Source organism: Crotalus tigris, unplaced genomic scaffold (assembly GCF_016545835.1).
Source record: "Crotalus tigris isolate CLP2741 ecotype Arizona unplaced genomic scaffold, ASM1654583v1 scf7180000023712.884563, whole genome shotgun sequence".
Taxonomy (NCBI): Eukaryota; Metazoa; Chordata; class Lepidosauria; order Squamata; family Viperidae; genus Crotalus; species Crotalus tigris.
Window position 1 is genome coordinate 562,684 of NW_024100134.1, and position 23,671 is coordinate 586,354.

At 44.0% G+C, this 23,671-nt stretch overlaps 1 protein-coding gene across 3 annotated transcripts in view; it reads left to right on the forward strand.

The window, feature by feature from the left end:
* TBX2 (T-box transcription factor 2) overlaps nt 1-23,671 on the forward strand; it is a 47,712-nt gene that overhangs the window by 19,576 nt on the left and 4,465 nt on the right. For all 3 annotated transcript variants that reach the window (XM_039320838.1, XM_039320840.1, XM_039320839.1), the window contains exons 5-6: nt 549-718; nt 4,742-5,373. In XM_039320838.1, the coding sequence (XP_039176772.1) occupies nt 549-718; nt 4,742-5,373 (802 nt within the window). The remainder of the gene's footprint in view (nt 1-548; nt 719-4,741; nt 5,374-23,671) is intronic.

The window sequence follows — 23,671 nt, forward strand, 5'->3', positions numbered from 1 at the left end:
TCTAGTCCAACTCTCTGCTCAAGCAGGAGACCCTACGCCTATGTCTCTCAACCTTGGCAACTGGGAGATGTGTGGACTTCAACTCCCAGAATTCCTCAGCCAGCCCGAGCAGGAGATCCCACACTTATGTCTTTCAATCTTGGTAGCTTGAAAATGTGTGGACTTGAACTCCCAGAATTCCTCAGCCAGCCCGAGCAGGAGACCCCACATCTATGTCTCTCAACCGTGGCAGTTTGAAGATGTGTGGACTTCAACTCCCAGAATTCCTCAGCCAGCTCAAGCAGGAGATCCTAGCAAGTCTGGCTGGGGAATTCTGGGAACTGAAGTCCACGCAACTTCCAGCTGCCAAGGTTGAGAATTAGTGCTGTACACATAATTCCAGGCAAAATGGCCGCCCAATCTCTTCTTGGAAACCTACAGTGATGGAGCACCCACAAATTCTGGGGATGACAGGGAGAAAGAAGTGGGGGGGGGGAACTCAGACCCTCTGAAATCCTGATGCTGAAGATTAAAACTTGTCCCCCTCCCCTTCTTTTCCCCACTGAAAGGAAACAGCTGACTCTGCCTTCCCTGAGGATGTATGAGGACCCCTGCAAGCAGGATAGAGACGGGGGCGAATCGGATGCCTCTTCTTGTGAACCTGGCCCAGTTCAAGAGTCCCTTCACTCCCCGTTGGCCACAACCCCCAGCCCTTTGCGGGTCCACCGGAACAGCAGAGGTGAGGATCTTTGCGGAGGGGAGCAGAGCCCACAAGGGGGTGGAGGGGTGGGTCCTTCTCCAAATGGGGGGGGGAGAGTCACCCCGGTTCCAATCCTGAATCCCTGGAGCCCCCGTTCAGCATTTTCCCCCTTTAAAAAAGTTTGAACTTCTTCCATGAAAAAACAAATACGTATATGTAGTCCTCTGCTTATGACCACAGTTGAGCCCGTTTCTGTTGCTAAGCGAGACAGTGCTCCTTTGTCCCATTTTGCGACCTTTCTCGCCATGGTTGTTAACTGAATCACTTGCAGTTGTTAAGTTAGTAACACGGTTGTTAAGCGTATCTGAGTTTGCTTGTCAGAAGTTCGCAAAAGGGGATCACATGACCCCGGGACACTGCAACCGTCATTAAGTACATGCCAGTTGCCAAGAGTCTGGATTTTGGTCACGTGACCCTGCGGATGCTGCAATGGTTGTACATGTGAAAAATGGTTGTAAGTCATTTTTTTCCCAGTGCCGTTTGTAACTTTGAACAGTCACTAAACAAAAGGTTGTAAATCAAGGATTACCTGTACTGTTGTGTGATCTAACTCCTTCCCAAATTATAATCGTAAGAATCCACCTCCCTATCCCAGTTAATTTATGCAGGTAGTTCTCAACTTACGACCACAATGGAGCCCAAAGTTTATGTACTTAAGTGAGAAATTTGTTAAGTGAATTTGTCCCATTTTACCACTTTTCTAGCCACATTTGTTAAGTGAATCGCTGCCGTTGTTAAGTTAGTAATGCGGTCATTAAGTGAATTTGCCTTCCCCATTGTTTTTGCTTGTCAGAAGGTCGCAGAAGGGGATCACCTGACCCCAGGACACTGCAGCTGTCGTAAATACGAATCAGCTGCTGCAACGGTCATAAGTGTGAAAAACAATCATAAGTCACTTTTTTCAGGGCCGTTGTAACTTTGAACGGTCACTAAGTGAACTGTTGTAAGTCGAGGACTATCTGCATTTTGCCATAGTTGGAGATTTGCAGGTCCCAAAGAGGTGAGAAACAGAGATGTTTCTAAGCTTAAATTATGTTTATTCATGGAGCAGACCCTACTATACCTATGTCTCTCAACCTTGGCGATTTGAAGATGTTTGGACTGCAACTCCAAAAAGTTTTTTTTTTCAATATTTTAATATTTAAAATATTTTTTTAATATTTTCTGCAGAGAATTATCTCTCTGTTCCCTTCAACTTAGTTCCTTGCTACCCATAATGTAATTTTGGGGAAGAGAGACTTTGCTATCCATCGCCCCCTGCTGGCTGTATTAAACCCACTTTTTTTTTTCCCTCTGGAATTTTTAAGACACATTTTGCCCTAAAAACTTTCAGAAAATCCTTGGAATTCTTAAAATTAGTGAGGCTTTTCTAATTCTTAAAATTAACGAACATGGGGGTTTCTAAGTCCCTACCAAATGAACTGACAATAAAAGGATCAAGGTTGCTATCTTCACACACCTATAAGTGCCTGCAAAAAATTCACTATACAGGTAGTCCTCAATTTACAACTACGACTGAGTCCCCAATTTATGTTGTGAGAATTTTGTTAAGTGAGATTTGCCCCATTTTACAACTTTTTTTGATATGACCTTGGGGCACTGCATAAATGTGAATCAGTTGTCAAGCATCCAAATTTTAATCACATGACCGTGTGGATGTTGCAATAGTCATAAGTGTGAAAAATGGTCATAAGTCACTTTTTTCAGTGCCGTTGTAACTTCGAACGGTCACTAATCCAACTGTGGTAAGTCAAGGACTACCTGTAATTAGGGGAATTTTGCTCATCTGGATTTAAGTGTCTTGGAATTAAAATTTCTAGCAGTTTACTCTCAGGAAATATCTTTGCATATGCTAAATCCAAGCCAGACAGCCACATTATAGCTTAATATGACAATCTAATTTATGCACCTTTAATGCAATTTATCTAGTTTTGTCTTAGCAATGAGAGATTGCTAAACAGGATTGGTGGTTTAATATAAAAGAGCAAATACAGTCAGTAACGTGTCCATGTTTTCAGCCTTAAGCCATTATTTTACTTTTGAGTAAACTTGCACAACACAAGATTTTAAGTTTGGTGGCAGGTTTAAATTGATGGCTCTTTAGTTGATCATTTGCACAGAAATGAATTTCGAAATGCGGTGACTTCAAGATCAATTTTTTTTTTGAGTACTGAATATTGCATACATTATTACAACTCTGTGGTTCCTTATAAGCAAAGGAGAGGCATAAAAATTGGCATTTCCTTCTAAGAATGTGTGATAAGGTCATAGTCTGGGAGGTTTTATGATTTATTGATTATACCAAGTCATATTTTAGTAGCAAGAAGCTGTAAATCTGAAAGTCTCATTTATTTTGGCGGCAAGTTGAATACTGGAGTATTTACAGCAAAATATCTGATGTTCTCCAGTAACAAGGAAGCTATTAAAAAAAAAAAAATCCCCTTTCTCCTGAGTCACGAATCCTTGGCAGCACTAATGCCAGGCCAAGCAGATGCTGGCTCAATTTTATAAAATAGGATTTTTCAAGGGACTCCATTTTTAGTTCTAATGTGTACTTTATTGTAACATTAGCGTGATTTTTGTCCATTTACACATTTTACAAATTTTACAGGTTGTTCTCGACGTATGACCACAACTGAACCCCCAATTTCCATTACTAAATTAAATATTTGTTAAGCAAATTTTGCCCCATTTTACGACTTTTCTTGCCACAGTTGTTAAGTGAATCCCTGCAGTTTGTTAAGATAGTAACATGGTCGTTAAGTGAATCTGGCTTGGCCCACCTCAATTAGTGGTGACTCTAGGTGGTTCACAAAATACAACATATCATGCTACCAAAGACAGAAATACTAACTAAAAGAGGATAATAGTAATTGCTCAGGGTTGAACTGCGGGGTCCTTGGTGCTCTCTGGGCTTGGCTGTTTTCTTGCAGACGTTTCATTACCCAACTAGGTAACATCATCAGTACTAGAAAGGAGTGGGATTTACTATTTCAAAGAGTAAACAACAGCCTAATTGAGGAAGCACTAAGAACACTCCCACCAACACTGACAAGACAAATCACTAGTATATAATCAGAGAGCAAAACCCACTCCCTTTTAGCCAGTGCTGGGTTTCAAATAGGTGAACAACCGGTTCTCTGTATGGATGCCACTTCCAGAAGTCCATTCTGGGCCTGGGCAACAAAAAATTAGCTATCAGTTCTGCCGAAGTGGTGCAAACCGGCTGAATCCCACCATTGCTTTTAGCACTGATGATGTTACCTAGTGGGGTAATGAAACGTCTGCAAGAAAACAACCCAGCTCAGTGAGCACCAAAGACAGAAATACTGTTTGGAAAAGACCATCCTTTGCAGAATCCAAAACACCTAAAATAAAATCTCCAAACCCTCTTCCCGAGGATGATGGGGCTTGTGGTTCCTCAGTTCTTGGAGGACCCTGGTTCCTCCCTCTCGCAGCTCAGCGAGAACAATTAACCAGTGGAACAACCTGCCTCCAGAAGTTGTGAATGCTCCAACTGGAAGTTTTTAAGAAGAGACTGGACAACTATTTGTCTGAAATGGTCTAGGGCACAGGTCGGCAACCTGCAGCTCCGGAGCCTCATGTGGTTCTTTGAGCCTTCTCCTGCAGCTCCCAGCCTCCTCCACCATTTGCAGAGAGATAGACAGAGACAGAGAGAGTCACTTGCACTTCCCTCCCCCTCTCTCTGCATGTGTATGTGTGTGTAAAAAAGAGAGTGGCCTCACGCTGACAAGCTTATTGGGCGGGGCTCCTTCCTTTGCTGCATCTCTGTAGGAAGCAGGAAGCAGATTCTATTCTATTCTATTCTATTCTATTCTATTCTATTCTATTCTATTCTATTCTATTCTTCCATTCCATATTTTCTCTTCTCTTCTCTTCTCTTCTCTTCTCTTCTCTTCTCTTCTCTTCTCTTCTCTTCTCTTCTCTTCTCTTCTCTTCTCTTCTGCCAGTTGGGCTAAAGTGGCCTTTTTCTCCTTGCAGAAGACAAAGGAAGTGACCAAGAGCTGGAGAAAGGATCAGGGGTGAAGAGATCCAGCCCGGACCTGGGCCCGGGCAGCCCGCCCCACAACCACAGCCTCTGCTTGCAAGGCGAAGAGCGGAGTAAAGAACGAGGAAAAGCCAGCGAGGTCTCCAAAGAAGGCAATGGAGGCGGTGAGGCCTCCCTCTTCACCCCTCTGGGCTCGGAGAAGGAGAAGCTGGAGGGCAGAAGGAAGGAGTCTCTCCTGCAGCCGTCCCAAGAAGGATCCAAAAAGGAATTGCCCGGGGATTGTGCCCCGGTGGGGTGCAGCAGCAAGGAAGCCTTCGCCCCTCTGATGGTGCAGACCGACAGCCCGCCACACCTGAACCCCAGCCACCTTCAGAGCTTGGCTCTCTCGGGCCTTCACGGTCAACAGTTCTTCAACCCTCTGGGTGCCGGGCAGCCCTTCTTTCTTCACCCGACTCAGTTTGCCATGGCTCCGGGCGCCTTTTCGGCGATGGGCATGGGACACTTGCTGGCTTCGGTGGCAGGCGGAGGGGGCCTGGAAAACGGGGGACTCTCAGCTCCTCAAGGGACGGCGGGCACCACCACCCCGTTCCCCTTCCATCTCTCCCAGCACATGTTGGCTTCTCAGGTAAGGGGGCAAGGAGGAAGGGGGCAAAGGGTTGGTCTCCCCTCTTCGGCTCAGGATGGGACCGGTCCTGGGATAAATTGACGGTGTTTCTTTAAGGTGTCACCTTTAAGATCTGTGGACTTCGACTCCCAGAATTCCCCAGCCATGCTTCTCAATGCTCCTCATGGCTGACTGGAGAACTCTGGGAGTGGAAGTCCACAAATCTTAAAGGTGATACCTTTGAGAATTATTGTAGATCAGTGGTTCTCAACCTTTTTAATGCCGCGACCCTGAACCGGTCGTAAGTCGAGGACTACTCAACCGGTCGTAAGTCGAGGACTACTCAACTGGTGCAGCACCGTTTGCAGAATGGGACTTTTGGCGGGCTCAGCAGGGCAGAGACAGCCTGGACAATTCCTATTGGCTTTTGAAAGCCAATAGAATTAGACTCTATTCAAGAGAGTCTATTCTATTGGCTTTCAAAAGCCAATAGAATAAAAGGGAGTAGCACAGCTAAGGAAAAGGCGGGAAAAAATGGTGGACTGCGTTGTTTGGTGACCTCCGTGAAATGGTCGTTTGACCCCAAATGGGGTCCCGACCCACAGGTTGAGAACCGCTGTTGTAGATGCTTCTCAATGCTCCTCATGGCTGACTGGAGAACACTGGAAGTCTGCAGGTCTTAAAGGGGACACTTTAAATGTGCTAATAGATTCTGGATGTACCCGATGTATTATTAGCTTACCCTTTGCCATGAAATTGGACATTCGAGCAAAATTGCTCTCTGAACCCATGAGGTTTGAGCAAGCCGATGGCCTTCTCATGAGAGGGACTCTTGTCACACAAGTAACTGAGCCCTTACGCCTAGGAATAGGTGCGCACTGGGAGTTTATTCGCTTCCTAGTGGCTCCAAAAATGACTGTGATCCTAGGGCTAGCCTGGTTAGACAAACGGAAGCTGTTTATCTGGTGGGAGAAAGGAATGAGAACCGTGAGACTACCTATAGGGCCTAATCCCCCCCATTGATTCAACAGATGTTGCAGGGCACCTTAGGCCACCCAATGAACGAGCGCACGTGGCTGCCTTACCACCACTAGATGAACCACTCATTCCCAATGACTACTGGGACCTGGCAGAGGCATTCAATGAAAAAGAATGCAATGCCCTACCCCAGTGTTTCTCAACCTTGACAATTTCAAGGCATGTGGACTTCAACTCCCAGAATTCCACAGCCAGCATTGCTGGCTGTGGAATTCTGGGAGTTGAAGTCCACATGCCTTCAAATTGTCAAGGTTGAGAAACACTGCCCTACCCCCTCACAGACCCAATGACTGCTCCATCGAACTAGTGCCAGAAGCCAAACTCCCACGACCTTATGCTATGTCCCCCCTCGAAATGGAGGAGATACAGCGATACGTGAACAATAACCTAGCGAGGGGGTTCATTGAACGGGCCAAATCCACCAAGGGAGCCCCCATGTTGTCACTGTAAATCAATGGTTCTCAACCTTTCTAATGCCGTGACCCCATAATACAGTTCCCCATGTTGTGGTGACCCCCAAGTGGGTGTGGCCACCAATAAGAGGGAGTAGGACAGCTAGGGAAAAGGGAAAAAAATGGCGGACAGTGTGGTTTGGCGATCCCCGTGAAATGGTCATTTGACCCCAAATGGGGTCCCGACCCACAGGTTGAGAACCACTGCTGTATATGCTTCTCAATGCTTCTCATGGCTGACTCGGGAACTCTGGGAGTTGAAGTCCACAGGTCTTAAAGGTGACATGTTTAAGAAGCACTGTAAATGTTTCTCAATGCTCCTCATGGCTGGCTGGAGAACTCTGGGAGTTGAAGTCCGTAGGTCTTAAAGGTGACACATTTGAGTAACCTTGAAATAGGCTGCCTAGGAACCACTGGATCCAGTTCCTGAACAGTCCCGTTTAAAAAAAAGAGACCCGAAAAAATATTTCGGTGTGAGATTTTGAGAATGGGTGCTTTCTCAATGTGGAGAATTCTAAATTAAACTCAGGTAAACCTCCACTTGCAACAGATCATTTGAAGTTAGAAGGGCCCTGAAAAAGTGACTTGTGATTGGTTTTCACGCTTATGTCCATTGCAGCATCACGTGATCAAAATTCAAATGCTTGATGATTGCAGTGTCCCGGACTCATGTGATCACTTTTTGCGAACTTAAGCCAAATCAAAGACAGATTCACACAATAATTGTGTTACTAATAACTTAACTGTGGCAAGAAAGGTTATAAAATGGGGCAAAATTCACTGAACAAAGGTCTCGCTTAGCAACAGAAAATTTGGGCTCAATTGTCGTCGTAAGTTGAGGACTACCTGTAGAGGCTGGTAATTAAGTTTCTCCCCTTTTCAAACTGAGTTCAGACCTGTTTTAAGTAGGTTTTTGTCCAATCAGCCCCAATTGCTTTGAATCATACAGTATATGGCTTTTAGCCAGTGCTTTTTTTGTAAGAAAAAAGGTGCCGGAACTCACATCTTGTGAAGTTTTTATTTAAAAAATTATATATTCAGTTCTTAGCAGGACCAGTGGTTGAGAAGTAATTTTTTTTTTTTCATTTTTAAATTTGGGGTCACACTTTTACACTAAAAATTTAAAAAAGATTTTCGATTCACCAACCATTTTTTAAAATAAGAAATTATTTACCTTTCGCACATAGTCAATCACTGTACACACACCCAAACATGTCAGTTGTGTAACAAAACATAACGGCTGCTGCCCACAGTAAGCACTCAGTGCGCAACCACACGACCAACTACAAGCCGAGCAGCACCATCACAACCAGCGTGGACAAAGTACACATGCATCGGACTCGACACACAAGCAGCCTGCATGCACCGTTTTAATCATTTTGCCGCCAACCTGCTACGCTCGACAGGGAGATTCAAGTCCAGGTGGACCAAACATCAAGACAAAACTCTTGGGCTGGGTTTGCCAGTGGAACCACCTGCCTCCAGAAGCGGTGAATGCGCCAACATTGAAAGTTTTTAAGAAGAGACTGGACAGCCATTTGTCCGAAATGGTATAGGGTTTCCTGCCTGAGCAGGGGGTTGGACTAGATGACCTCCAAGATCCCTTCCAACTTTATTATTGTTGTTGTTGCTGCTGCTCTTATTATTGTTATTATTATACTGCATCCAGTTTTGGTCACTATGATGTAAAAAAGATGCTGAGACTCTAGAAAGAGTACAGAGAAGAGCAACAAAGATGATTAGGGGACTGGAGGCTAAAGCATATAAGGAACAGTTGCTGGAATTGGGAATGTCTAGTTTAATGGAGAGAAGGACGAGGGGGGACATGATAGCAGTCTTCCAATATCTCAGGGGCTGCCACAAAGAAGAGGGAGTCAAGCTATTCTCCAAAGCACCAGAAGGCAGGACAAGAAGCAACGGATGGAAACTCATCAAAGAGAGAAGCAACCCAGAACTAAGGAGGAATTTCCTGACAGTGAGAACAATTAACCAGTGGAACAACTTGCCTCCAGAAGCTGTGAATGCTCCAACACTGGAAGTTTTGAAGAAAGGACTGGACAATCATTTGCCCAAAATGGTATAGGGTTTCCTGCCTGAGCAGGGGGTTGGACTAGATGACCTCCAAGATCCCTTCCAACTTTATCATCATCATCATCATCATCATCACCACCACCACCACCACCACCACCACCACCACCATTATTATTATTATTATTATTATTATTATTATTATTATTATTACCTCCTAACAAGTGGAGAGTGTTAAGAACTCGGCAGTTACATTCACACGACGTGGTAAACTGGATTAGTTTTAACCTTGGCTTTTTGGAGGGAGCACATGGTCAAGGGAGTTAGCCCCCCTGAACACAGTAAAAGTACATATAGTCCTCGACTTACAACCACAACTGAGCCCAACATTTTTGTTGCTAAGCAAGACCTTGTTAAGTGAATTTTGTCCCATTTCACGACATTTCTTGCCTGCCGTTGTTAAGTTAGAAACACGGTTGTTAAGCGAATCTGGCATCCCCCATTGACTTTGCTTGTCAGAAGGTCAAAAAAGATGATCACATGACCACCACCCCCAGCCACTGTGACCGTCATAAATATGAGTCAGGGGCCAAGCGTCTCAATTTTGATCACCTGATACGGTGATGATACAATGGTCTTTCTCTTTAGTAGGGGTAGAGGAATCTTCCAAATGGGGTTGTTAATGGTGGAATTGCCCATAAACCAGGTTTGGATGGGCATGGCCAGGGTGGGCGTGGCCAGCTCAATGTTGCTCCTGGGGAGGGACGCCTGTGGGGGCCGGGCAGCGTTGGGGGAGATCCAGGGCGTCTCTGGCGGATGGGGAGGTGGGCAGGAAGCTCGTCCTGCAGGGTGAGGTGAGGCAAGGCAAGGCGAGGCAGGGGCCAAGACGCCTGCTGCCTGACACCATCGGCCCCCGCACACAGAGGCCAGCGAGCGCATGGGTGCTGGGATGCATCCGGCCACGTGTGACCTGAGCGAGTTAGCAGGCGGCTGGTTGAAGAGGATGGTTGCCATCTCCAGGGCATGGCACGCGTGCCCACAGAGAGGGCTCTGAGTGCCGCCTCTGGCACGCGTGCCATAGGTTCGCCACCACTGTTCTAGGTTGCTTCTCTCCTTGATCAGTGTCCACCCGTTGCTTCTTGTCCTGCCTTCAGGCGCCTTGGAAAATAGCTTGACTCCCTCTTCTTTGGGGCAGGCCCTGAGATACTGGAACGCTGCTATCATGTCCCCCCTCGTCCTTCTTTTCATTAGACTAGACCAGTGGTTCTCAACCTTTTTAATGCCGCGACCCCCAACCGGTCGTAAGTCGAGGACTACTCAACAGTCGTAAGTCGAGGACTACTCAACTGGTGCAGCACCGTTTGCAGAATGGGACTTTTGGCGGGCTCAGCAGGGCAGAGACAGCCTGGACAATTCCTATTGGCTTTTGAAAGCCAGTAGAATTAGACTCTGTTCAAGAGAGTCTATTCTATTGGCTTTCAAAAGCTAATAGAATAAAAGGGAGTAGCACAGCTAAGGAGAAGGGGAAAAAAATATCAGACTGCGTTGTTTGGCGACCCCCGTGAAATGGTCGCTCGACCCCAAATGGGGTCCCGACCCACAGGACTAGACATACCCAATTCCTGCAACCGTTTCTTATATGGTTTAGCTTCCAAGGAAGGGTTAATGGAGTAAATTTTGGTTCAATTAAGCGTGGCTAAGCAGGGTCACCTGAGTGATGCAAATGGGTGTGGAGCCTTCTTCGCTGCAGGATGTTTTGTGTCCTGGGTCTCTTCTCTGTTGAAGACAGGCACACAGGCTGTTGGGGATGAGTCTGTGTGGTCCCCATCTCAAACTGAAGCGCAAATGGTTCCTGGAGTCTGCAACGTTTTCTGGAAATCCATTTATACCCCCTCACCATCCGAAGGGTGTCCATCCCAAAGGGCATCCCAAAATGTCTATGGAGATTCTCAGTCATCCAGGTGATGGTTGTCCCAAAGGAGCTTTTTCAAAAGGCTTTTTCAAGTTGCTTCTTGAAAAAGCACCTTTGGGACAACCACGACCTGGATGATGGAGAATCTCCATGGACAGGATGGAAGGCAGTTTCCTGTTGAAGCTTAGGAAGGCGTCGTATGAGTGATTTGATACTGGAGGCAAGGGATACAACAAACTCTTCTCCATTGGTTAAATTCAATTCGGGCCTGGAAGGAGATGTCATGACTTCCATTTCTGTAGAGAGCAAAGGGTTGGACTAAATGACCTTAAGGTTTGTTCATTAATCATGATTTCTCCTTCATTGGGGTTTGTGACCAATTCCTTTTTTGTAAACAGAAGGGGAAAAGTAATAATAATAATAATAATAATAATGATAATGATAATGATGATGATGATGATGGTGATGAGGCCTAGAGACAGCAGAATAGACAAGAAAGAACTGGAGAAAATAACAAAATACAAAGACCTACAAATAGAAATAGAAAGACTGTGGCAAAGGCAAGCAAGGGTAGTACCAATAGTAATAGGCGCCTTGGGTGCAATCCCAAAACAACTGGAGCACCACTTGAACACCATCATTGGCATTGACAAATTTGCCGTTAGTCAATTGCAGAAGGCAACCTTACTAGGAACTGCTTCCATCCTGCGACGAGATTTGTAATACCATCAAACATCCACATCTGCCTATCCCGGGTCCTTGGGGAGGACTCGATAGGTAGACAAAAGTGCCAAATCCAGTCTGAACATCTGGCTGACTGTGCGATGATCAACAACAATAATAATATTAATAATAATAACGTTGGAAGGGACCTTGGAGGTCTTCTAGTCCAGCCCCCTGCTCAAGCAGGAGGAACTATTCCAGTGGTGGCAAACCTATGGCACGGGTGCCAGAGGCGGCACTCAGAGCCCGCTCTCTGGGCACACGTGCCGTTGCCCCAGCCTCGCCTCCCCCTGTGACCCCCTCCTCTCCAGCAGCCCCCCTGGAGGAGAGTCGCCCCCGAGCGTGGCCCACACAGAGCAGCACAGCCAAGGACATGGCAGCCAGGCAGCGTAGACAAGACTCTGCCCTCACATCCCATCATGCAGTTGATGCTGCAGGGCGCGGGCAGACGGTATGGCCACCATAGCGCTGCTGGGCTGCCTGGGCGATCTGTGGCAGGCCCTGGAGGCGGTGAGTGGTCCTGTGGGCAGGTGGGGCAGGGGATGGGGAGACAGAGCTGGGGCAGGGCAGGGCCAGTTTTGGGGCATTTGGTCTCTAAAAGGTTCACCATCACTGACCTGTACCATCTCAGACAGGTGATTGTCCAGTCTCTTCTTAAAAACCTCCAGTGATGGAGCGCCCACGATTTCTGGTGGCAAGCTGTTCCCCTGGTTGATTGTCCTCATTGTCAGGAAGTTTCTCCTTAGTTCTAGGATGCTAATGACTGTAAGCAACGCAAGAGGGACAGCCGCCTACAGGTCGTCCTTGACGTACGACCACAATTGAGCCGAAAGCACCTGTTGCTAAGCGAAAACATTTAAGCGAAGTTTGCTCCGTTTTACGACTTTTCATGCCACGGTTGTTAAGTGAATCACTGCAGTTATTAAGTTAGTAACACGGTTGTTAAGTGAATCTGGTTTCCCCCCCTTAATCCGCTTGTCAGAAGGTCGCAAATGGGGATCACGTGACCCCGGGACACTGCTACCGTCATAAATACGAGTCAGTTGCCAAGCATCTGAATTTTGATCACGTGACCGTGGGGATGCTACAACGGTTGTCAGTGTGAAAAACTGGTCACAAGTCACTTTTCTCAGTGCCGTTGTAACTTTGAACACTCATTAACTGAACTGCATTTTCAAGAAATGGGTGCGAAATACCACCTATAGCGGTGGTTCTCAACCTTTCTAATGCCGCGACCCCATAATACAGTTCCCCATGTTGTGGTGACCCCCAACCACTTATACATCACGGGATGCCAGGGGCGTGGCCAAAGAAAAGGGGGGAAAAATGGCGGACAGCCTTGTTTGGCGACCCCCGTGAAATGGTCGTTCGACCCCAAATGGGGTCCCGACCCACAGGTGGAGAACCACTGACCTATAGCAAATTTATCCCACTGCTTCTCTTTTTCAAAGGATTTGAAACAATGCTTTTATTTCAAAAGTGGTTCCTTGGTTATTTTTTTTCCTCAGCCAAGTGGGGGGGGGGAAATAGTTTGATTAACCTAATCATGCACACATGAGTTAGTTCAAAGCAAAAAGTACCATTCTTCCTCCCAACCAGGTTAAAAGATAATTTTCAGCTAATCGATGAGGTAGCGATCTCTCCTTAAAAGAAAATGCCTCTTAGATTCATTCAAAGTCCCAGGTTTGTGCCCTAAACTTACACTTTAATCAACTAGCCTCCCAAGAGCTCGATCAACTGAACATTGTGGACTTCATCTTAAAATAAAATGGTACTTACTGCAGCGAGAAGGAAAAAAAAACTATTAAAATGCAAGCATAATAACCTGTGTCACCCTTCCCAACAGGGCAGAAAATTGCATTTAGTGATCCAATGAGATTTTTACTTAAGCCTCGTGTTCTGATACTTGGTCCGCAAATGCTTGTTGCTTTTTGCTTTCCTCCATTACTGTAAACTAAAAAAATAGAAGAGAATAGAGCTGGAAGGGACCCTGGAGGTCTTCTAGTCCAGCCCTCATGCTCAAGCAGGAGAACCTACACTGGACTATAATTGAGGAAAGTTATCAGAATTTGCAGGACATTTGTCAAAACTATACAGTTTAGGCACAGTTCCTAGAATACATCAAAATTTGCTTTAGTCTGCCGAGAAGGCATGGAATAAGAACAAGAAAAGTGGATTGATGATGATGTGTGATTAATTTTGTGTCAGTTCTTAGTGACAGGGGCAGTTAAATTTTCTTCGTGACAGTTGTTAAGTTAGTAACATGGACATGGTTGTGGACAAAATCTGGCATCCCCATTGCTTGTTAGAAGGTCACAAAAAGAGATCACATGACCCCAGGACACTGCAACCTGTCATAAATATGAGTCAGTTGCCAAGTTGTCAAAATTTTGATCACGTAAGCATGGAGATGCTCCGATGGTTGTAAGTGTGGAAAACAGGTATAAGTCATTTTTTTCAGTGAGGTTGTAACTTTGAATGGTCACTAAATGGATGGCTGTAAGTCACTACTGTGATTCGCTTAATGGGCACAACAAAACTGCCTTAAAATCAGGTGTGACTCACTTATCAATTGGCTTGCTTAGCAGTGGAAGCTCCAGTTCCAATTGTGGTCATAAGTTGAGGACTACCTGTAAACAGAGAGATCAGCCACTCACTCCTGTTGCAAGATATCAAAGTATTTACAAGCATGTCCCAGTTTTATGTATGAAACACCTCAGTTTGGTTTAGGGGTTAAGGCAAAAAGCAGGAGACTGTGAGTTCAAATCCTGCCTTAGCTGTGAAAGCCAGCTGGGAGACTTTGGGCCAGGAGATGGAGAGTTCTAGTTCCGCCTTAGTCATGAAAACCAGCTGTGTGACTTTGGGCCAATCACCAGGAGAGGGAGAGTTCTAGTCCCGCCTTAGGCACGAAAACCAGCTGTGTGACTTTGGGCCAATCACCAGGAGAGGGAGAGTTCTAGTCCCGCCTTAAGCATGAAAACCAGCTGGTTGACTGTGGGCCAATCACCAGAAGGGGAAGAGTTCTAGTCCTGCCTTAGGCATGAAAACCAGCTGGGTGACTGTGGGCCAATCACCAGGAGAGGGAGAGTTCTAGTCCCGCCTTAGGCATGAAAACCAGCTGGGTGACTGTGGGCCAATCACCAGAAGGGGAAGAGTTCTAGTCCCGCCTTAAGCATGAAAACCAGCTGGGTGACTTTGGGCCAATCACCGGGAGAGGGAGAGTTCTAGTCCCGCCTTAGGCATGAAAACCAGCTGGGTGACTGTGGGCCAATCACCAGGAGAGGGAGAGTTCTAGTCCCGCCTTAGGCATGAAAACCAGCTGGGTGACTTTGGGCCAATCACCGGGAGAGGGAGAGTTCTAGTCCCGCCTTAGGCATGAAAACCAGCTGGGTGACTGTGGGCCAATCACCAGGAGAGGGAGAGTTCTAGTCCTGCCTTAGGCATGAAAGCTGGTTGGGTGACTTTGGGCCAGTCTCTCTCTCTCTCAGCCCAAGTCACTTTACAGATTGTCGTTGTGGTGGGGTAAATAGAAGGAAGATGTGTTGGATGTGTTTGCTGCCTTGCGTTATTTGTAAAAATAACAAACGATAGATAGATACAGGGCTTTTTTTCTCATAGAACGCCCAGAATGGAGTTCTGGCACCTTTTTTGGATAAAACCTTGTAGAATAGACAAGGAGGGTTGCATGACGTGTGTGAGTTCCGGCACCTTTATTTTTTAGAAAAAAAGCACTGGATAGATAGTAGTAGTAGTAGTAATAATAATAATAATAATAATAATAATAATAATAATAATAATAATAATAGAAAGTTGGAAGGGACCTTGGAGGTCATCTGGTCCAACCCCCTGCTCAGGCAGGAAACCCTATACCATTTCAGACAAATGGCTGTCCAGTCTCTTCTTAAAAACTTCCAGTGTTGGAGCATTCACCGCTTCTGGAGGCAGGTTGTTCCACTGGTTAATTGTTCTCACTGTCAGGAAGTTTCTCCTTAGTTCTAGGTTGTTTCTCTCTTTGGTTAGTTTCCATCCGTTGCTTCTTGTCCTGCCTTCAGGCGCTTTGGAAAATAGCTTGACTCCCTCTTCTTTGAGGCAGCCCCTGAGATACTGAAACACTGCTACCATGTCCCCTCCCATCCTTCATTAAACTAGACATGGTGATAGATAGATAGGCAGAGATAGATAGACTCTCTCTCTCTATATATACATACATATATATATATATATATATATATATATATATATATATATATATATATATGTTTTCTGAGGTTTTCGCGGGTATTTGTATATAGGTCTTTGGTTGTTCGGGTTTTCTCCCGCGTAAAATTGGAAGTGTCTTGGCAACGTTTCGACGAAGTCACATTCGTCATCTTCAGGCTGGTGTTTTTAGCTTCTTGCTTTGAGCAGCAATGTGTGGTTTTAGCTGTTTATTCCTTTTAACTGCCAGTGAGGGTATGAACTGATTGGATGGGAGCTTGGCTGTGTTCTGATTGGGTGGAGGTGTGTTCTGAATGGTTAGGGGCTTGGCTGTGCTCTGATTGGCTGGGGGAGTGTTCTGTTTGGTTGTGCTCAGGTTAGTCTGAGTTGCAGAGGGGTTTAAGATTTTGGGGTTAGGGAGTCGTTTGTCAATAAGGGCAGGTTTCCAAATGGCTGGTAGGCGGGAGGTATCATCTCGCTTGTTCATGCTGTGTGGGCGTTTTTCTATCTCGATGGCTTCTCTGATTATTCTGTTATTAAAATGTTCACTTTTGGCAATGGTTCTGGTATTTTTAAAGTCAATTTCATGTCCTGTGGCTTTAAGGTGTTGGACCAGGGAAGATGTTGGTTCCTCTTTTTTGACTGAGTTCTTATGTTCTTCAATGCGTGCACTTATTCTTCTGTTGGTTTGTCCGATGTATGTGGTGGGACAAGTGGTGCATGGGATTTCGTATACTCCTTGATTTTCTAATTCAATTTTATCTTTGGGGTTTCTAAGGATGGTGGATATTTTTCTGTTTGTGCAGAATGCTGTTTTGATGTTGTGTTTATGGAGGATCTTACTGATTCTGTCTGTGGTGCCTTTTATGTATGGGAGGAGGGCTTTGCCGTTTTCTTGTTCTTTGTCTTGGATTTTGGTGGGGGTTTCTTTTTGGATTAGGTTTGTAATCTTATTTCTATGGAATCCATTGGATGTTAGTAGAAGAATAAGAAGAAGAAGAAAAGAATAAGTGCACGCATTGAAGAACATAAGAACTCAGTCAAAAAAGAGGAACCAACATCTTCCCTGGTCCAACACCTTAAAGCCACAGGACACGAAATTGACTTTAAAAATACCAGAACCATTGCCAAAAGTGAACATTTTAATAACAGAATAATCAGAGAAGCCATCGAGATAGAAAAACGCCCACACAGCATGAACAAGCGAGATGATACCTCCCGCCTACCAGCCATTTGGAAACCTGCCCTTATTGACAAACGACTCCCTAACCCCAAAATCTTAAACCCCTCTGCAACTCAGACTAACCTGAGCACAACCAAACAGAACACTCCCCCAGTCAATCAGAGCACAGCCAAGCCCCTAACCATTCAGAACACACCTCCACCCAATCAGAACACAGCCAAGCTCCCATCCAATCAGTTCATACCCTCACTGGCAGTTAAAAGGAAGAAACAGCTAAAACCACACAGTGCTGCTCAAAGCAAGAAGCTAAAAACACCAGCCTGAAGATGACGAATGTGACTTCGTCGAAACGTTGCCAAGACACTTCCAATTTTACGCGGGAGAAAACCCGAACAACCAAAGACATATATATATATATATATATATATATATATAGAGAGAGAGAGAGAGAGAGAGAGAGAGATAGGAAGGAAAGAAAGAAAGAAAGAAAGAAAGAAAGAAAGAAAGAAAGAGTTAAATCAGAGAGTGAATTGTGTCTTTTTAAGGATAGCCCCTTTTGTGCACGAGGAATCAGACAAGGGTGCCAATTAGACAATAGAGCAAGGCAGACCTATGATCTGTTTTATGTAACAAGTCCACCCAAAACCTTGCAGGAGCAACAACAGTCAGTCCTTCCCCACCCAGGCAGTTTTTTTGGGAGCTAGAAGCCGGATGTATTTTGACCTCTTTGTGTGTTTTTGTCCTCCCGGCACAAAAAAAGCTACAATCTACATCAGCAAGTTCTCACGCATAGTTTTTTTGTTTTTTAAAAAGCAGTTTCTAGTCCTTAAGGATGCAAACAGTGCCTTAGAGTTTACGATAAGCAGATGTGGAATTATACCGTCCTGTTTGTACATTTATGGTAAGTTTCAAGATGGCTAAAAAAAACACAATAACACCCAGTTCTCCAAAGCTGAGTTAAAGCTGGCATTGCATCTGGAATCTCTGCCTGCCTTGATTTGGCAGTAAACTTTCATAACTTTTGTAATAGCCCAGCGGGGGAAAAAAAAATAATTGTACAGGCACCGTAAGCTGCTGGTGTGGATCCAAATAGCTTTTCAGAAATCTCCTCCATCAGAGGGGGAGAAGGAAAGTTTTCAATGGTTTCAGGGAAAGCATTGGACAGCCATTTGTCTGGAATGGTGTAGGATCTCCTACCTGAGCAGGGGGTTGGACTAGAAGACCTCTAAGGTGCCTGTGGTTCTACATTCTGTAAATAAAAAATGCCCAGTCATCTTCTCCAGGGCAAGAAGAGCAACAAAGATGATTAGAGGACTGGAGGCTAAAACATATAAGGAATGGTTGCTGGAATTGAGTATGTCTAGTTCAGAGGTAGGCCACCTTGGCTCTTTTATGACTCGTGGACTTCAACTCCCAGAATTCCTGAGCCAGCCATGCTGAGGAGAAAGGGAGAGGTTTCCATGCTGAGCCATGCTGGCTCAGGAATTCTGGGAGTTGAAGTCCACGAGTCATAAAAGAGCCAAGGTTGCCTGCCCCTGGTCTAGTTTAATGAAGAGAAGGACAAGGGGGGACATGATAGCAGTGTTCCAGTATCTCAGGGGCTGCCCCAAAGAAGAGGGAGTCAATCTATTCTCCAAAGCGCCTGAAGGCAGGACAAGAAGCCATGGATGGAAACTAACCAAGAAGAGAAACAACCTGGAACTAAGGAGAAATTTCCTGACAGTTAGAACAATTAACCAGTGGAACCACCTGCCACCAGAAGTTGTGGGAGTTTTATCACTGGAAGTTTTTAAGAAGAGACTGGACAGCCATTTGTCTGAAATGGCATAGGGTTTCCTGCCTGAGGAGGGGGTTGGACTAGATGACCTCCAAGGTCCTTTCCAACATTGTTATTATTATTATTAATAATAATATTATTAATATTATTATTATTATTATTATTATTATTATTATTACCTTCTTGAGCACTGATAGGAACACAGTTCCCTCCTGGGCAGGGAAATTCAGGGAGCAAGCATAGAGGATGTTTTTTTGTTTGAGATTTGATAGAAAACTTATAATTGTCTTTGTTTCTTTGATTTCTATAGCCACCCATCTCAGGTTTGTTAGAGGCCACCGCCTTTACCAAAGGCAGGATATAAATAAATAAATGCATAAATGGAAAAAAAATATATAAGCAGACCTTTCATTATTTTATTTCTTATTTTATTTTATTATTTTATTTTATTTTATTATTTATTTTATTTCTATAGCTGCCTGTCTCAGCAAGAGGCAGGAAGGGCACTTGATTGGTAAAAGCCATTAATCTATCCAAGATGGATTATAAATAAATAAATAAATGCAGAAATAAGTGCCTAGACAGGGAGGTAGGAAAAAAGGGAAAAAAGAAAGGAAAAAGAAGGAAGGAAGGGTGGAAGGAAGAAAGAAAGAAAAAGAATGAATGAATGAACCTTTATTATCAACGTATAAATGTATACAGTGAGATTGGCTGAGCCTCCCTCCGTGCCCCCCCCACCACAAGGAAAGGAAGGAAAGAAAGGAAAAAAGGAAGGAAGGAAGAATGAAAGAAAGAAAAAAGAAAAGCAAAAAGGAATGAAGGAAAGAAAGAAAGGAAAGAAGGAAGAAAGAAAGAGAATGAAAAGAAAGGAAGGAAAGAAAGAAAAAGAAAGAAAAAAATAATGAAAAGAAAGGAAGGAAAGAAAGAGAAAAAAAGAAAGAAAGAAAGAAAGAAAGAAAGAAAGAACCTTTGCTCCTCACTAGCTCACTTACTTACTGATTTATTTATCTATAAACTATTTGTTCATAAGCTGAAAACTATCTGTATAAGAACTTTAGGTTAATATACAAGTATCAAAAAGATAGCAGAAGATTGTTATGGATGGAAGTCAAAATTTGAAGTCTGGGAACACGGTTTCTGGATCATAACCACAAAAGCTTTTAATAACATTCAATTGTTGGAAAAGGTGCTACCAGATACTAAGTCGGCTTTTCCCTGACAACAAACGGAAGGAGATATCAGCAGAAATGGCCAGGAGATGTAAAATCAGATTATTTTCAACATTTCCTCTCTTGCCTATACAGAGGGCAATGTTATCTAGATCAGGGGTCCACAACCGTGGCGACTTTCAGACTTGTGGACTTCAACTCCCAGAATTCCTCAGCCAGCTTTGCTGGCTGAAGAATTCTGGGAGTTGAAGTCCACAAGTCTGAAAGTTGCCACGGTTGGGGACCCTTGATCTAAACATTCTGATTTGGAACAGGAGAAGAGCATCTGAAATGTAAAGGTGCAATATTCCAATGTTTCTTTTAGTTTCCCAGAGTTCCCAAAACATAAGGATTTTTTTTAAAAAAAAAAGCACCTGGAGTTTTATCTGTTCTGTTTAATTGTATTGCTCTTTTTATCCTGAAGTTGTTGCTGTCTCATATCTGTAGATAAAGTTATTCCAAGAAAGGGCAATTAATTTTCCCAAGGAATCATAGGAGAAACAGGGACTGTTGTGGAGGACTGAAACAATAGGACCAACACACTGCAGGTCGTCCTCAATGTACAACAGTTCATTTAGTGACTGTTCCAAGTTACAACGGCACTGAAAAAAGTGACTTATGGCCATTTTTCACAGTTACGACCTTTCCAGCATCCCCAAGGTCATGTGATCAAATTTCAGCCGCTTGCCAACTGACTCATACTTATGACCATTGCTATTCCCTAAGATCACGTGATCCCCTTTTGTGACCTTTTGACCAGCAAAGTCAATGAGGGAAGCCAGCTTCACTTAACAACCATGTGATTAACTTATCAACTGCAATGATCCACTTAACAACTGTGACAAGAAAGGTCGTAAAAGGGGTCAAAACTCACTTAACAAATGTCTCACTTAACAGCAGAAATTTTGGGCTCAATTGTGGTCATAAGTCAAGGTCTAGCTGTACTGTGAAAATGCGTAGACCTGCACGCACACACATATTTAAATTGAAAAAAAAAATAGGTAGCAGTCATCTTCAAAATAAAAGCAATATTACGTTCACATTTGATTTTTAATTTCAATTGATCTCACTCTGGCTGGACAGGAACGGATGCAGTCTGGTGCAGGGGGGTGCATGAAATGCCCAAGTATTGTTTTACGTGCCTGCTTCAATATTGAGAGATTGCATAAATGGTTTTCCAAATTAAGATTGCATTTCTGTGCATGCTTACCTGGGGGGAAAAAATGAATTAGGTTTATCTTTGACGAGATATTGTTGATGAAAAATGTTCTTCAGGGTCCAGTCCAAGCCGGGAATAAACAAAATGGAGACTGCTTTAGAAAGAAAGTTGCAGTTTATTGAAGAGGAGAGCCAGACAGAAAGATGGCTCTGTGAAAAACTGACCACATGTTGCTGGGAGTGGTGGGGTTTTATACCTTCTGGGGCTTTTTAGGTTGTTTCCTGTTCCTGTTTGAGGCTTTGTATTTCCTGTGTCATGTACTTTGACCTGGGTCTGAGTGTGCCCTTTTGGTATTGGTGGGTTAATCCTATTGTGTTTCCTGTCTTTAGAGTTTGGGTGGGGGTATGTAGATTTTAGGGGGTCTTTGTCTTCCTAATCTCATCAGCTTCTAGCTTCCTGGCTCCAATCTTCCTGAAAGGATTATTACATCTGCATTTCTAAAAGCTGGCCTCTGCCTAGTTTCTGCTTGGGAGAGTGGGGCTGGGGCTTTTTTCTGGGTGCTGGTTTCTGTCTTTTTTAAAGATTTTCTCCATTATTCCTTTCTAATATTCCCCCCAAAATTTCTTTCTTTGGTTTCTCCCCACAACTTATTTCTATAAATATGTTTTTCCACGATTGCAGATTTTTTTTCTGCGTTTGCAGCAGAACAAGTTCCTTTAAAAAAAATTAAGACTCTTATTTAAGTGTGTGTGTATATGTGTTTTTCCCTTAAAAAATCATATTTTTTTTCTTTTTTTCATCTTGTGAGAATCTGGTTGCATTGATATCTTCTACAAAACCGCGACAATTTGACCGTGTTTTGCCTAACCCCACCCACCTATTTACCTGAAAAGGCTGCTGTATTTCCTAGCAGGCCTCATTTCTGAAGAGGATACTCAAAACATTGTCTTGTGAAATAAAACACGGGTTGCCCTGATAAATTATTTTGGCAGGTAGGGTGGAAAACAGCCAAGCTACATGGTTTCATTTTCTAGCAGGAAAAATAATCCAATTTAATTACAGTCTTCTAGTCCATATGACGAAGGAGAGAGAAAGGGAGGGGGGAGGGAGGGAGAGAGAGAGAGAAGTTGAATCACTCTTCCAATTAAGCATACATTATGAAAGGCAATCTATAAATGATTTTATTTAAGGGCAGTCCTTGACCTATGGCTAAAATTCAGCCCAACATTTCTTTTGCTAAGCAAGACACTGGCTAGGTGAGTTGTCCTACTTTATTGTGACTGTTTGTGTCACAGTTGTTTGTGTCACAGTTGTTAAGCAAGTTGTTAAATGAATCACGCAGTTGTTAAGGAAATCTTAACAATTTTGGCTGGCAAGATTGTGAATAGCTATTAATTAGACCAGGGGTCTTCAAACTTGGCCCTTTTATGACTTGTGGACTTCAACTCCCAGAATTCCTCAGCCAGGCACACTGGCTGAGGAATTCTGGGAGTTGAAGTCCACAAGTCATAAAAGGGCTAAGTTTGAAGAGCCCTGAATTAAACAGTGGAATTCCGTGACTATTGTACATGTGTGATTGTTGCCAAGGATCATGTGACCACAAGGTCATTGTGACAGACATAAATACGAGGATTGGTCAAAACGTATTTTTCTGAGCCCTGTCGTAACTTCAAACTTCAAGTATGTCGTACCTGAATAACTTTTCTCCAATGCAAATTTTTTGTAAGTCTTCCAAAAAGTGGTGGAATTATATTCTGCAAGTGACTTTCTTAAGATAGATCGTCAGGAGCGCTGCACCCATCTCCCAAGAACGTACTAATTAAAATGCAATCCTCAAATGCTGGCTGAGGAATTCTGGGAGTTGAAGTCCACCCATCTTAAAATGGCTGAGGTTGAGAAACGAGGATTTAAATCTACCGTCTTTGACACCAGGGGGAAAAAAAATCTCTCCTGTTTTCCAAGATTTGAAAACCAGATATATTTTTCTGTTCATCTTGGTACAGGTCGTCCTCAACTTACGACCACAACTGAGCCAAAATTTCTGTCGTTAAGCGAGACAGTTGTTAAGTGAGAACAACTCACAGAATTTTGAACTCCTAAGTCGAAAAAAGTCGAGTTTGCTGCTTTTAGCTTTCTTAGCCGGACGGCGTTTCCTTTGCTGATATTTTATGTTGCATTTAAAATTTATAATCCTGATTTTTTTTTTTAATGTAGCTGTTTTCTTTTATGGGTCACAGCCAAGCCACTAAGGACTGGGCAGGATATACAGTTACTAAGCAAATAAATTGACGAAGGGTTTGATGTGGGTGGGAAACTGCCTCCAGTATTTATGGGAATAGAGTGGGGAATGTTTTACTGGATTCACATGAAAACCAGCTGTAATTGCTCACAACTGCTGTGCAAATGAAGAAAGCAATTGCTGGTCTGACAGCTTTGCACTTCTCCTGATTTTCTAGCACCAGGAAAAAAAAATACATGGGAATAAGTGCAGAGGTAGTCCTTGATGTAAAAAAGATGTTGAGACTCTAGAACAGTGGTTCTCAACCTGTGGGTCAGGACCCCATTTGGGGTCGAACTACCATTTCACGGGGGTCGCCAAACAAGCCTGTCCGCCATTTTTTCCCCCCTTTTTTTGGCCACGC